A 16,173-nucleotide genomic window follows, 5' to 3' on the forward strand; every position below is an offset into this window, starting at 1 on the left:
TGATGGGAAAGAACCAATAGGAGTAAGGGGTGGAGTCCAGGCAGGAATGGAAGTGTTAAATACAGCGGTGGTATGAAAGGCAAACCAGCAGTTTTTGTGGAAGAGAAGAGTTACTGTACAGCAGTAAACAGATGTAGAAGAGGAAAATATACTCTACAATATTACAGCTAAAACAAAGTCCTCCAGGATTCTTGATCACCTGGAAGAAAACTTGTAAGTCTGAGTATACCATCCATCCATCCATTATCCAACCCGCTGAATCCGAACACAGGGTCACGGGGGTCTGCTGGAGCCAATCCCAGCCAACACAGGGCACAAGGCAGGAAACAATCCTGGGCAGGGTGCCAAACCCACCGCAGGACACACACAAACACACCCACACACCAAGCACACACTAGGGCCAATTTAGAATCGCCAATCCACCTAACCTGCATGTCTTTGGAATGTGGGAGGAAACCGGAGCGCCCGGAGGAAACCCACGCAGACACGGGGAGAACATGCAAACTCCGCGCAGGGAGGACCTGGGAATCGAACCCAGGTCCCCAGAACTCCCAACTGCGAGGCAGCAGCGCTACCCACTGCGCCACCGTGCCGCCCCTCTGAGTATACCCTGAAAACAAAGTGTTTTTCAATTCTTTATTACTAGGGGGCTCCGCCCCCTGCTCGCTTCGCTCGCCAACCCCTGGCGTTGGGGCATGACAAAGAGTGAGATGTATGAATTAGATATAGAATAGTGTGCAGGTTTGGATGATGCCTATAGAAATAACAAATAGTGTTTGGCATAGAGTAATGTTTTATTGGAATATTTCTTTGTATACAACATTAGTTGTAAAGATGGTTGCTGCTATACCTTCTGCATTTGCTTTTGTATTGGCTTCCTTTTCAACTTCATGTAGCATTTTTATAGACTTAGCTAATGGGTGATTGTTTATGACATGAGTGATGTTTCTCATTATAAGCTCTGTGCATTGTTTGTTTTCAGGAAGGTTCATTCGTTGATAGATCGCCTCATCTGGATCTAGGATGTAGATTTGTGCATATTTGCGTTGTTGATTTGTTTCAGGGTGCACTGTTCCAATGCGATGCAATATTTGTCCACATATGCGAAAGCAGTATGGGCCATTGCCTTTTGGTGGCCTGATATTTACTCCGGTAGATGCAAAAGCAAATGAACTATTGTAGGATCTAATGCAGTTCATAAAGTTTTTACTTTCAGGCACATCGTTAGTTAGAAGCTTCTGTAGATATTCAGGATATGAATGTAAAGGAGGCAGTCTAATCTGCCCCTTTTGACAACAACGTGTAAATTCATTACTTGTATTGCCAGTTGTTTCTTCAGGGAAGTTAAGTGAATGACAATGATTGCAAATGACATTCATTAATCCCAATGAATTTTCCTCAATAGTGGACTCATTATTGAAGGCGTTGTCAGCCAACTGGTGTAAGCGTTTAGCAGGTGTCTGGCGTTGATGTCCGCGACGGGCAGGTTTTGCTTGTGGCGTTTGAGAGGCGCGTTGTTGCATGTCCATTATTTGTAACGCGCTATTTTGGAGTTTTAATTGATTCGCCTCCGCTTTGCGAAAAGTCCGTTTAAGTCTACGTCGTGCATTGTTTGTATCGATCCTTGTCCGTTTTTGTATGTCGGTCAGTTGAGCTTTCTGCTTTTGGAGTCTTGCTTGCTTGTTTTCTGGCAGTTCACATGCGCGTTGTACACGTCTGCGTTCATTTATTCTGTCTCTTCGCTCCCGTTTTTGTATGTCTGAGACGCGAGCTCTTTCGGTTTGAAATCGTGCCTGTTTCGATGCAGCACTTTGAGACGCGCGCTGTATGCGTCTACGTTCATTGTGTCTGTCCATTTGGGCACGTCTCTGTAACGGGGTTACTTGAGCTTTGCGTTTTTTGATCCGAGACATTTTTTCTCCCGTAGTTTCCGAAGCGCGTTGTATGCGCCGCCGTGTATTTTGTTGTTTCATTCGTGTTCGTGTGTTTGTTCCCGTTATCCGATCTGAATCGTTTTGTACCCGTGACCGTGCATTCATGACTTGTTTGTTCTTCAGCGTGAGAAATATGGATAAGTAATAAGGAGGATCGCACTCACTGTTAATATGGAGCCTTTTCTGCAGTTGAACGGTTAATAGTGCTTTATTGTAAGGAGATCCACCTATGCTGCATAGTGTGAAGGTGTTGAGATGACGTATGTTTAATACGGACGGTTCCTTTAGAAATGGGGCTTTGGGTGTCACTTCTTATTGATGTGGGGGGGGGGGGGGGGGGGGGGTGAGGATTGTTGTTGCGCGAGCGTCTTCTTTCTTTTTGTGTTCCAGGGGCTTGTTGAATCCCCCTCTTTGTGTGTCCCGTCCGTTGCTTGTAGGGTGTGTGGGGTGGTTTTGTGTTCTTTTTTTTTTTGTGTTCCAGGGGCTTGTTGAATCCCCCTCTTGGTGTGTGTCCCGTCCGGTGCCTGTAGGGGGGGTGGGGGGGGGGGGGCTGCCTTGCTGTTGTGCGCGAGCGTCTTCTTTTTTTTTGTGTGCTAGTTTCGTGTGCAATGGGTTTCGTGCGGCGCCTGCGTTTGACTACTTTTTTCTGTGCTGACTCCTTTTTTCTGTGCTCGCGGCGCCTCATTTCTTTGACTCCTTTTTTCTGTGCTCACTCCTTTTTTCTGTGGTCTTGTCCGCCTCTCGCGGCCCCTCATTTCTTGTGGCGCCTGTGCAGTACGTCTTTTTGCGGCTACAGCCCATGGCCGGATGTCCCTGCGTCCATCCGGTTTAGCATTCTCGGTTAGTAATATGGATCTGGAGAAATGCTATCTATCTGCATAGACCTCTTTGTTATTCCATAGAATCTTTTTTTAATAATTTTGATTATCTGTGGACCTATTGGACTTTTTTTCTAATTATATGTCCATCATTTCACTAAGGATTGGCTTATATAAATGAAATCAAGCAAAATCAGGATTCACAGTGCCCACGTATCCTTTGTACAGGTCTTATAAAAGTAAAACACAGGATGGTATTTCTAACATGAAAAGATTGTGTGCAGCCCACCTGATTAAACTTGCCTCCATTTTCAGACTCACACAATCGATTTCAGTGTCATACAGAGTCGAAATCTGACTCCGCTGCATCGGGCTCAAGGCAGAAACCAGGCCTTCGCTGGACAGCAGGTCTGCTGAAGGACACACTTGCTGACAGCAGGCCAAAAGAGATGATGTGCACACGCTGCAATCCTGCATGTGGTGTTAAATCATCAAAGGACACGCTCATTTACAAATGTAGGAGAACTCTTAAATGGATACTGGTAGAAGGTGACAGTCCATAATTTGAAGCTGTGCAGCAACACAGAGTCACACCTCGTGAATTATTTAAATATGAGAGCCTCTGTCTGATTACAAAATTGCTTAACGTGAAATGGTGCTACCACAGTTGATGCTAAGGATCAATGCGGATATCGATTATAATAGTTGTGTTACACGTCGGCATCATGTGGAGACAGCAGTGTGTGCATGAGAGGTGCGAGTGTACAGTAATGTGAGACACTGCTGGAGCAGGAGTGATTGAGGGCAGAGAGACAGCCTGGAGGTCAGGAGCGAATGCGTAGACGGTGGGAATGCACGGTGCTGTAAAACAGGATATGCTCCCTTCCTATTATCCTATGAATTTGTGTATTTTACACTGTACATGGTCTCAGACTGTACACAAAATACAATATTAGAGAAAGGGAACCTGAGTGAACACACAACTCAGTTTTTAAGTCATTATTTCTTTATTTGATGAACAAAATTATCCAACACCACGATCATTCTTGTGAAAAATAATTGTCCCCATAGTTTCCTTATGTGGTTGCAGCACCTTTCCCAGCAATAATCTGCAGTAAAGGCTTCCCATAATTTGATTTTACAACAGTGTTGTGGAATTGTATCCCACTCTTCTTTGCAGAACTGCCTTAAGGCAGACACAGTGGTAGATTTGTGAGCATGAACTCCTCGTTTCAGCATCTCTACTGGGTTCAAATGAGGACTCTGAGTAGGTCACTCCAGAAATGTAGTTTTGTTCCTCAAAGCCATTTAGTTGTATTCTTGATTTTGCTTTTTCGGTCATTATCCTGCTACATAACCTAATTATGCTTCAGCTTCAAGTCACAACAGACTACCAGAGTATTCCTAAGGGGAATGTCTGCTCAAGTGCAGAATTCATACCTGTAGTTCCATCAATAATGGCAAACCCTCCTCACACCATCACGCTAGCACCTGATGTTCTTCCTGTTGAATGATGTATTCGTTTTCCTCCAGACATGGCTTGACCTGTGTCATCCAAATACTGTAGGTCTGCTTTTGACTGATTGTCCTCAGAATATTATTCCAAAAGGCTAGGGGATCAACCTGGTGTCTCCTGGCAAATGTGAAATGAGAACTGATGTTGAGTTAAAAGTTCCAATTTCACATCTACTATCAACTGTCTTTATCTGCTGGCCTTTTGATAAAAATATAGCCTCTTTTTTAATTTTGTCATTTTTGTCTTTTGTTTAATGTTACACAATGTTTTAACTTATTTAATAAATAATACAAAAAAAAAAAAAAACACAACGGAATTGCTACAGCCTGTAAACCCAAACTTTAACAGGGTAGGGTGCTAAATACTAGCCATGGATGTAACACTCATTTGAAAGCACTGAGCACCCTCTGGGTGGGTGTTGAATGGTAGTGAATATTTGGCTTTGATTAGTGAACCCCATGAAGCTGTTTGTGGAGGTCAGAATGTTCATTACTGAGGTCCTGAGTTTGCCTCTCCTTGCAAATGGACAGCTAACTCAGTCTTGACTTTGCTGTCTTGTCTAATGTAGGATTGGCACAGCAGGCATTAGTGTGCAGGTTGTTGGCAGCAACTGGCCAAAGTCGCACTTTACTCTGCTGGTCACAGGACTTTGCCGTTTCCGTACTGTGACGATAGTGAAGGAGCGTCCTTTTGTGGTGGCAGAAGTGGAGCAGCTAGATCAGCTGGAGCAGTACACTGGCCAGGCATCACTAAAGGGAGAGCTGGGACAGCTGTCGGAGGAGCTCCTTAAATACGCTGCACAGGTGAGTGTTTGGCTGGAAGGACACCTTTTTACTCATCAGTGGTACATGGCTGATACAGTGTTCTCTTCCTAATAGCTTGTAGGGATGCTGGACATGTCTGTCCCAGTAGTTGCCAAACTGCGCCGCCTCCTGGACAGCATGCCAGTGGAGACCTTGCCAGACATCCTGACCTCAATGATCCGCACAACCAATAAGGAGAAGTTACAGGTGGGGCACCGTGGTGGTCTTGATCTGGCCAGATAATTTCTGCTGTCTTTTAGTTGTATTGACCATATTTTTGCTTTGGTAGATTCTGGATGCAGTGGAACTGGAGGAACGATTCAAGATGGCAATTCCACTCTTGATCCGACAAATTGAAGGATTGAAACTCATCCAGAAAACCAGGAAGCCTCGTCATGAAGACCAGAAGAAGGTACGAGTATAAATTAGTAGAGGTCTTCCTTCTGTATATTCTGTGTATTGGGTAAGGAGTAGAAGAGGAAAAACACTTCAAGTGAAACTGAAGTGCAAAGGCAGGATAGAGTGGACAGTTAGAAAGACTTGGCATGATCCTAAACACAAGGCCATAGTTAGCTTGGAGTAACTCTATGACAAAAGGTCGTCAATGATCTCAATCCAACTGACAATCTGTAGCTATATTTGATAATTGTGGTGCATAGAAGCCATTTATCTCACCTGAACAACCTGAAGTCTGGAGAAGTGACAACATGTTTGTTCCACTAACTTTGTACAAAACTGGGACATATTTAACCCCAAATGATGAAAAGCTGGTATTGCTGCAAAAGGTGGTTTTGCAAAATATTAAAGTGTGGGGATTGAACACTTGGGTAAGCAGCAAATTTCTTTTTTTCTCCTCCCACTGTTTCTTCCTAGCATAACGCAATGTCACATTAAACTCATTTTAACTTTCAGTGCTTTGAAATAAGAATATCACAGAGAACAAATCCTCAGTCAAAGATGTTTTATTCAGTAAAATTAGAGAACTGGTCCATGGACTGAATTGTTTTCCAAGGCACTCTGTAATCAAACCTCTCAAATATGGCAAAGTAGCAACATCTCTCTTGTCCTGACAGTTGTAGTAATTAATCACATCTACCTTTTCTGCCCCTTTGACCAGGTCGTGGCGGTCCTTCCTGTGCGCAAGGGTGGACAACACCCTTTCAAGCAATTTTCTTTGGATGATTCTGTGGAGGAGGGTGAGGAAGACAGCAATGACATCGCCATGCTTGAAAAGAAAATCAGAAGTGTCCACATGCCAGAGCAAGCACTGAAAGTCTGTCTGAAGGAAGTGAAAAGGTACAAGACTGTTAAATGGCCACTTCATTACATTAATCTGTTAATTAAACCAGCGGTATACAGTGCGTTATATAATGATGTCATCAAAACGTTTAGCAGCTGTTCAAACAAAGTTTAGCACAGTGGTCCTCATTCCAGCCAGTGTCCTAATTAGAACTCCGTCCTTGCTGATAATGATAATTGGTGTTTAACTCTATGCCTTGTTGGTGCTTTCATTCATCAAATACAAATTTTAGTTACTTTGTGGATCCGAGGTCCTCCATTACAGTCCTGGAGGTTTGCAGTTGCTGCAGGTTTTCACTTTAACCAATTTCTTAATTAGAACCCTTTTATTTACTACTAAAGCAATACGTTTTTTGGGCTTAATTTTAGTTCTGTTGCCTGTTACCATTCAGAACCCTTAATTACTTATTTTAGATTTTAACAGCTGCATTTAAGTTTTAATTGTTGCCTGGTTTCTTAATCAGACATTAGTTCATAATGAGATGCAGATAACCAATAAACCAGCAGTTCTCCAGCTCACAAGCTTACCATGAAGTATCTGTGATAAAAATGTTTAGAAATGAATGAGAGGGGAATTGGAAGGACCATTAAGTTTAAACCTGTTCTGATCCACAAAACACTTGGATAGAGTTCTCACAGAAGGAAACTCCACAGTGCAATTAAAATTGCTCTCGGGTGAATGCAAGCATTAACAAGACAAACAGTTCAATACCAAGTTTCATTATCAGCATGGACTGCTTTCTAATTAGTTGGAATAAAAACCTGCGGCCCTCCAGGACCGTGATTGAGGACCCCTGCTTTAGAATATTCAAGATGCACAATCTAAACAACTTTGCCAATGTTATTATTGTGGGTGATGGATTAGGTGGTTTGGATTTTTATACATTACAGTCTCTAGAATTTGCCGTGAATTTTGCAAGATCCAAAAACCATCCAGTTAGCGCTAGTTTTGTGGGAGAAAACACCTTGTAAATGAGACTGAGAAAAATGCTCCAACTCTTTAAGTTAGTAGATAATGGCACTTTACAAAGTGGTGTGCTGATGGGGTGTCTCTGAACACACAGCTCTTCAGACCATGAGGTGACGGGCTGTGGTTGCAGAACACAATGCCAAGTTCTTTTCTCTTGGCTAAGAACAGGAAGATGAGGCTACACTGGCCACATGATCACCAAACCTGATGTGATAATCTTGAATTTTGCTGTGACATTCAGATGATATGTTCAGAACGGGGCATAAACAGCATCAATCCATTATGCCCTGTATCAGTAGTTCACGTTAGTGTCAGGAATTATTTTTTCAGCACACATTAGGCACTTAATACATATTGTTTGTCATTCGAAAGCCACTTTCATTACTTTTATGGCCACAGTGATACCCTTTTCCAAATGGATAGTTTTAGCAAGATAAGCACACGTCATCTTAAGTTTATTCCATGAACATGACAGTGACATCTCAGTCCAGCACAGTACATGTGGCATAGGATGGAGCTGAAAGCTGTACAATATGAACGTGTGTCTGTAGGAGCTGTGTGGTGCTGTAAAGTCAGCATGAATCTACAGTAAATCTCCAAGGAATCCTTCCAACTTTGATGAATTCATGCCATGAAAAATTTGGACTCTTGGGAGAAGAAATGTTCAGTCTGGTACTAGATAGGTGGTCACTTCTGCTGTGCGCTGGCAAAGTATATTGATGACAGCCAGTAAGACTGTTCTTTGACATCAGTTAAACATCTTGTATTCCATCCAGTAGCTTTTACATTGAGCACACACGAATACACTCAGTGGTACTAAACACGTTAGTGTATGCATGGATGGGCTGGGATCCTGTGTTTATGGTGGAGCTGACAATTTGATGGTTAAACCAGAACTGCCTTACTCACAAAAAATGTTCTTATGGTATTTTTGCAGACTGAGGAAGATGCCCCAGTCCATGCCAGAGTTTGCTCTGACCAGAAACTACCTGGAGCTGATGGTTGAGTTACCTTGGGACAGGAGCAGCAAAGGTTGGATGATGTAAAGTGAAGCAGGTTGACGGTCTCTGTAATGCATGTTCACTTCTTGGGAAAGGGGGGGGTTTACTCTGTTCTTCTTCCGATCTTGGTATTTCCCAGCAATCCTTCATGGGCAGATAGCCATGACCAATGTTCCCTCTAAGGAGTAGCATATAGTGAGCAAAAAACATTGTTTATGAGCGACATTTTGTTTAAGCCAAAAATTTATGAGCACCAACTCCGACGGTCGAAGTGAGCAAACGTGCGGGAAGTATGAGCGACGCTATGAATTTGTGTGAGCGATTGCTCACGCACTCAGCTTAGAGGGAACATTGGCCATGACCTGTACACTCTGAATCAATGTGTATATTACAGTTTAGGAGGGCTGAGAACAAACAAGGTAGGATATGTCACTATGGGGTGGCTTTTAGGGTTAATCCCTTGAAGTGGATATCTTTATTATGCTACAACTTAAAAAAACAAAGAGAGCTGTTAGATGAAGTCTTCAGAATCTAACAGCTCTCTGTTACTATTCAGTAGTATATACATTGTAATTAATTTTAAGCCATTCAAAACGGAGAAGTGTATGCCTACCTTCAGTCCACTTTTATCTCCTCTGTGTTTCTCAGATTGCCTGGACATCAGTTCAGCTCGCATCTTGCTGGACAATGACCACTATGCCTTAGATAAGCTGAAAAAGCGTGTTCTTGAGTACCTGGCGGTACGGCAGCTGAAAAACAATCTTAAAGGGCCAATCCTGTGCTTTGTGGGCCCACCTGGAGTGGGAAAGACCAGTGTTGGACGGTCCATTGCCAAGACCCTTGGCAGAGAGTTCCACAGAATTGCTCTTGGAGGAGTTTGTGACCAATCTGACATTCGAGGTCATAGGTATGTCATCTTTCTTCCACCCTCTATTTTACTGAATCTGCAGCAATTACTGCAATTGATTGAATTTAATTTGCTGGACTCATTTCTCTGTTGGCTAAATAGGTGAAAACTTATTATTTTGGTCAAAAATCACATTACTTTTCTGCTTGAAACCAAAAACAATGGAAGTACGGTCATGTAATGATTTGTGGTCGACCTTGTTGAGGCCATTCATACTTAGGGCCGAGGGCCTTTGGAAAGCAATAGCGCAATAATGTTCTAGAAATTGCCAGAACCAGCCACTACAGGCCACAAAGGCGGTACACCCGTTGTTTATCATATACTTGTGCAGCACTGCCAGCCATTGAATGAAACGCTCTGTAGTGAGAGAAGCAGTGGTGGAGCTCCAGAGGTAGCAGTCTCTTGGTTGTCTTTCTTCCTGTACTGATATTGCCACCAACAAATGGTCACAAACTAGCAATAAGTTAAATATATTGTGACCAGTAGGTGGCGTAGCAGTACCCCAAACACTACTACACAACACAGTCCTGTGTTTAAACTGAAGGTCATTTTTTATTTTACAGTACCTCCAAATCTTTTCCACAATAGAATAATACACAATCTTCATATCGTTCGATTAATGCAAATCTTCTTGTCTCCTTCCACACTTCCCACGTAGTCTCATCCACTCTCCTCCCGACTCTGACTGCCTATACAGGAGACTCAGCTTCTTTTATGCCGAACCCCGGGAATACTTCCGATACTCCACATTGCATCCAGGAAGTGTTTTCGGGTCAGGTGGAAGTTCTTTAAAGTGGGGATGGTCTGTTCCTGCGGCTCCCCCAGGCGGCACCCATGGACTACAATAGGGCTGTCTAACGGGACTGCAGTTCCCACCTTGCCCTGCGGTTATCCATGCAGACACCATAGCCCAGGGAAACTGCCACCTGTTGTATCGTCACATGTGATTAGTCTCCCCCTGGCCTTCTGTTAAACTGGTCTCCCAGCCTTGGTAAGGAACCTTGAACCATCCTAGCTGGAATGCCATCCCATGCCTGGTGTCCATGACTATATATAATATATATCTCATTGCATACATGGAGTTACAGACTTCGGGGCATTGATGGGTTGTGCCATGCAGCACGACTCATTTACCTAGCTTATCTTTTTTATTTTCAATCTGTGCAGACAGTACACAGTTTTTAATTCAATCAAGAAGATTGAAACACTTTGGTACATAGTAACACTTTTTTTGTTATTACTTGACCTTCTGGAATAATAATAATAATAATGCATTCTGACTCTTGGAGGGCCCTTTGTTTAGGTTTGTTTAGATTGGCAAAGCACCACGTGGCCAATTCTGATTGATTCAGCCATCACTGCCTTCCCTTAGACAGACCTGGCATGCAACCACCGAGGTTTGAAGACCGCTTTGTAAGTTTTGGTCCGTAATGCAGTTAAAGTATGTGTACCGGTGACCCACACCAGGCCCACACAGCCTCAGTCGCAATGACCTGTACACTTTGTGACCAACACACAACCAAATGGCCAGTCCCAAATGGAGCTGTAAGTTGGCGTGTGACTGCAATTTATTACGGGAGTTAAGCTGCACATTATTTGACAATGTTTTTAGTTGTCTTTAAAGGCACAGAAATGCTTAGTATAAAGTTGTAACTTGCTAAAATCGTAAGGTTAAATGTTCTCATTGGTTATTTCAGACTGTGCCTGTGGTCTTCTAGCTATGAATCTGGCCGTATTTTATGGTGTCTGTTATCAAAAACAACAGCACCAGAGTTAGCTGGCATGTGTTCCAGAAAGGCTGCTAATTGATGCTGCTGAATTTTACAATGTGTGACTCCAAATGTTTAAAATGTGGCACCATGACGAGAAACAGTTTGTTGCTGCATATTTGGTGCCTGATAAATTGGTTTATCTAATGTTTATAGACACTTCATCAGGATTCAGTGCTTAATGAGCGGTTATGCATGCAAAAAAGTCAAGCAAGGCAGGCTGAGCTTTACATCTTGGCTGTTTTAATACAGCGGTCAGCCTTCAGGCTAAGGGTGGTTTCAGGGGTCAGTGCCTTCAGGTATTTGTTAGGTACACCTTACCTGTACTGAGAACTTTGAGAACATTCAGCCTTTAGCACTCCACTTTTCTAAGGGGCAGAAGGAGGCTGATATTACTTGAGCAGAGGAACATTACATGAGTACATCCAGCCGGCTGACAGCTTGGCTACAGCAGTGATGATAAAAAAAGACGTACAAGAAGGCGTCATTCATTGTGTGTGTAACATTAATAAGGGATGATACTAAATGACCAGGCCTGGGTGCACTTGTTGTTTCTCTGAAGGAGAAAATAAGAAGATGTTGCTGCAGTGGTTAAGAAATACAAACACCAGACACTGGAAGTAATGGGGGCTGGGAGGGGACCTCTTGGAGTTGACGCTGATGGAACAACAGAGCGTGAGGCAACCACTTACCTTCAGTATGGAAATTTAGGTTAATGCTGGTATGGTACTGTTTTAAAAGTTGGGTTTTCGGTACTTTTTCAGTAACCGTAATACCACCCAGACCTACTATATAGTACTGTAAATTTTCTATGACATGCCCAAGCACAGGCATGATTGGTGATTTGTCGTTGAATTCATATGAGAATGGGAGTCTGCATGAGAATGGTGCCCTGCCCATGGAAGCTTCTCACTTTTGTGCCAAGTGCTACGATAGACTCTGACGCTCCAAAGCCCTGCATTGGACTAAGCAGATAGTAGAATGTATGTATGTACCTTGTGTTCTTTGATATTAGCGCACCTTTTCAGTGCTTCTGGATGTCGGCTTCACTGCTGCGGTGCATTCATGTTCAATCTCTAAATGGGCATGCTGCAAAGCTAGGAAAGCCCCAGGGTGGTTTTAGGACAGCGACGGTGACAGTGGGGTAGCTAGAGTTCGTGCCGCTCGGGGCGGGGTGGTACTTTAATTTGCTGCCCTCCAACATATCTGAATATGTTAACCTATTTAAATGGAAACTAAAATGACGTATAGAGAAAAATTAAGATAAATTTTGATTAGGTTTATTCTTATATAGAGAAACAGCAGTAATTATAATTATTTATAAGCATTGACAAGAATATAGTATAGACGCACTGATAAGCCATGTTCTAATTATTAGTTTAATATAATTATGCTGCGAAAACCAGAACCAGTGTAGTGTACAAGTGATAGGTGGGGATGTTTTCTTCACAGAACAAGAACGCTTTCGGATTGATAACAGAATTAAATTATAAATTGTAAATTAGTTGTTTATCTTACTAGAAGTTATTATCGGTGTAATGTTTATGTTTATTTTTGTTATTGCCTCATAAGTTTCAACTGCTGTGTCTGATGCCGCCACAGGACAGTCTGCAAATTATTTTTGAAGCATTTGTGAATAAAAATCTAAGAATTTTACTTTTTTCATTCATGAGTAATATTTTTCTGAACCCTGCTGCTTACACATGAATTGTACTGAGCCCTTTGGCCAGTAATGCCACCCCCAAAAATGTGCCGCCCGGGGTGACCGGCCACATCTACCCGCCCCTAGCAACACCACTGGGCAGTGAATTTAGCTTATTGCCTGCCATCAGTCCATTCAAACCAACAACTTGAAATCTCAAGGTTGCCAGTTCAGTCCCCACTGCTAACTGTGTGACCCGAAGCAAATCACTTAATCTGCCTAAACTGCACAAACGGAGCAATAGAAATTATGCTTTATAATTTTATTTTACTTATCCAAAATGTATCCATATCCCCTTTATGATTGAAACGTGTTAAATAGATTTTATTTGACCCTGAATGACTGTCTTTCTTTACTAAACATACTGTAGTCTGGTGGTAGTACAGTGGAACCTCAGGTCACGACTGTAATTCGTTCCAAAACTCTGGTCGCAACCCAATTTGGTCGTGACCCGAAGTAATTTCCTCCATGGAGTTGTATGTAAATACAATTAATCTGTTCTAGACTGTACGAGCTATATGTACAGTGGGGCAAAAAAGTATTTAGTCAGACACCAATTGTGCAAGTTTTCCCACTTAAAAAGATGAGAGGCCTGTAATTTTCATCATAGGTATACCTCAACTATGAGAGACAAAATGAGAAAAAAATCCAGAAAATCACATTGTCTGATTTTTAAAGAATTTATTTGCAAATTATGGTGGAAAATAAAGTATTTGGTCACCTACAAACAAGCAAGATTTCTGGCTCTCACAGACCTGTAACTTCTTCTGTAAGAGGCTCCTCTGTCCTCCACTCGTTACCTGTATTAATGGCACCTGTTTGAACTCATTATCAATATAAAAGACACCGGTCCACAACCTCAAACAGTCACACTCCAAACTCCACTATGGCCAAGACCAAAGAGCTGTCAAAGGACACCAGAAACAAAATTGTAGACCTGAACCAGGCTGGGAAGACTGAATCTGCAATAAGTAAACAGCTTGGTGTGAAGAAATCAACTGTGGGAGCAATTATTAGAAAATGGAAGACATACAAGACCACTGATAATCTCCCTCGATCTGGGACTCCACGCAAGATCTCACCCCATGGGGTCAAAATGATCACAAGAACGGTGAGCAAAAATCCCAGAACCACACGGGGGGACCTAGTGAATGACCTGCAGAGAGCTGGGACCAAAGTAACAAAGGCTACCATCAGTAACACACTACGCCGCCAGGGACTCAAATCCTGCAGTGCCAGATGTGTCCCCCTGCTTAAGCCAGTACATGTGCAGGTTCATCTGAAGTTTGCTAGAGAGCATTTAGATGATCCAGAAGAGGATTGGGAGAATGTCATATGGTCAGATGAAAAAACTCTACTCGTCGTGTTTGGAGGAGAAAGAATGCTGAGTTGCATCCAAAGAACACCATACCTACTGTAAAGCATGGGGGTGGAAACATCATGCTTTGGGGCTGTTTTTCTGCAAAGGGACCAGGACGACTGATCCGTGTAAAGGAAAGAATGAATGGGGCCATGTATCGTCATATTTTGAGTGAAAACCTCCTTCCATCAGCAAGTGCATTGAAGATGAAACGTGGCTGGGTCTTTCAGTATGACAATGATCCCAAACACACCGCCCGGGTAACGAAGGAGTGGCTTCGTAAGAAGCATTTCAAGGTCCTGGAGTGGCCTAGCCAGTCTCCAGATCTCAACCCCATAGAAAATCTTTGGAGGGAGTTGAAAGTCCGTGTTGCCCAGCGACAGCCCCAAAACATCACTGCTCTAGAGGAGATCTGCATGGAGGAATGGGCCAAAATACCAGCAACAGTGTGTGAAAACCTTGTGAAGACTTACAGAAAACGTTTGACCTCTGTCATTGCCAACAAAGGGTATATAACAAAGTATTGAGATGAACTTTTGTTATTGACCAAATACTTTTTTCCACCATAATTTGCAAATAAATTCTTCAAAAATCAGACAATGTGATTTTTTTTTTCTCATTTTGTCTCTCATAGTTGAGGCATACCTATGATGAAAATTACAGGCCTCTCCCATCTTTTTAAGTGGGAGAACTTGCACAATTGATGGCTGACTAAATACTTTTTTGCCCCACTGTAAATACATTTTTTTTAAAGATTTTTAAGGACAAAAATAGTTAATTATACCATAGAATGCACAGTGTAATAGTAAACTAAATGTAAAAACATTGAATAACACTGAGAAAACCTTGAGCAGAGAAAACTAACATTGCAAGAGTTGATGCTATAGCCTTACGAACTGCTCTCGGGGGGGAAAACAATCCATAATTTATACAAAAACTAATCATAAACAAGCAAGAAAACTAACCTCGCATGAGTCAAGTTCTGGCCTGAAGGAAGTGAGGAGGAACTGGGTGGAGAGGAGATTTCAGTTTTGAGGTAAAGTCTGTGACGATGCGGGTTTGCTGCATGCTCCCATCTCTCTTCCGGGAGCCCTTAAACCCGTCACCGTCAGTAATGTTACCGATGAGCACGACAGTGAGGCACTACAATGGAGCAATCGGATGGTGCAAAAAGTGCCAAGTGCTTTTATTAAAATCAACAAAACAACAATCAAAAACAAAGTCCAAATTAAATAAAGTGCAGTGCTTTCAGAATCCTTCAATAAATAAATGATCCCATAAAAACAGAAGTGAAGTGGAGGTTAAAATCCAATAGAAAAAAGTCTTCATTAAATACAACGAGGTTAAAACAATGCTCGAAGCAGTATCTTTAAAAACAAGCCCGGTGCATTCTTTGCTGTAGCAATCAACCACAACGCCCCCTCGCTAAGCTGCAAGTGCGGCGATTTATTTATTTAAAACTGGCCTCTTGACGTGAGCTGTGGACCCGCTATACCACAAAGTCCCTCTGCGCGATGCACGTCTGACCGAGAACAATTTACAGTACTGTACATGGAGAGACTGAACACGTGCATAAATCACCGGCGCGTACAAACCAGAATGGAAACTGGCTTGTTCGTTACCTGAGTGTGTGGTTGTGAACAGATGCAAAAGTTTGGCGAACTTGTTGGTCGTAATCGATTTGTACGTGGTCCGAGACATTCGTGACCCGAGGTTCCACTGTAATTGCTGTAATTTAAGTAGCTTCATTTCACGATGACAGGTGGTCGTGGATTCGGTTCATTTAGACTTCATACTGTAAGTGGACTAGTTTGTTAATCGCCCAAGTTGAGCTCTTTGACTTCATTTGTTGGTCATGTGTTTGTAGGCGCACCTATGTGGGCAGCATGCCAGGCCGGATTATAAATGGTTTGAAGACCGTGGGAGTCAACAACCCAGTTTTTCTTCTGGATGAGGTGGACAAACTTGGGAAAAGTCTTCAAGGGGACCCTTCTGCAGCTTTGCTGGAGGTGGGCTAGTGATGGAGATGACTAAAATGTGGGTAAGGGCTCATGCCCTGGTCTGTAAGCCTCACTTGAAATAGAATGAGGCCTC

General features: G+C 42.7%; 1 protein-coding gene across 1 annotated transcript in view; it reads left to right on the forward strand.

Annotated features, from left to right (window-relative positions):
- Positions 1-16,173, forward strand: part of lonp2 (lon peptidase 2, peroxisomal) — a 30,898-nt gene that overhangs the window by 6,373 nt on the left and 8,352 nt on the right. The window contains exons 2-8 of the mRNA XM_028809255.2: positions 4,837-5,071; positions 5,147-5,278; positions 5,361-5,483; positions 6,189-6,367; positions 8,278-8,372; positions 8,990-9,248; positions 15,947-16,088. Of these exons, the coding sequence (XP_028665088.1) occupies positions 4,837-5,071; positions 5,147-5,278; positions 5,361-5,483; positions 6,189-6,367; positions 8,278-8,372; positions 8,990-9,248; positions 15,947-16,088 (1,165 nt within the window). The remainder of the gene's footprint in view (positions 1-4,836; positions 5,072-5,146; positions 5,279-5,360; positions 5,484-6,188; positions 6,368-8,277; positions 8,373-8,989; positions 9,249-15,946; positions 16,089-16,173) is intronic.

Source organism: Erpetoichthys calabaricus, chromosome 9, assembly GCF_900747795.2.
Source record: "Erpetoichthys calabaricus chromosome 9, fErpCal1.3, whole genome shotgun sequence".
Lineage (NCBI taxonomy): Eukaryota > Metazoa > Chordata > Cladistia > Polypteriformes > Polypteridae > Erpetoichthys > Erpetoichthys calabaricus.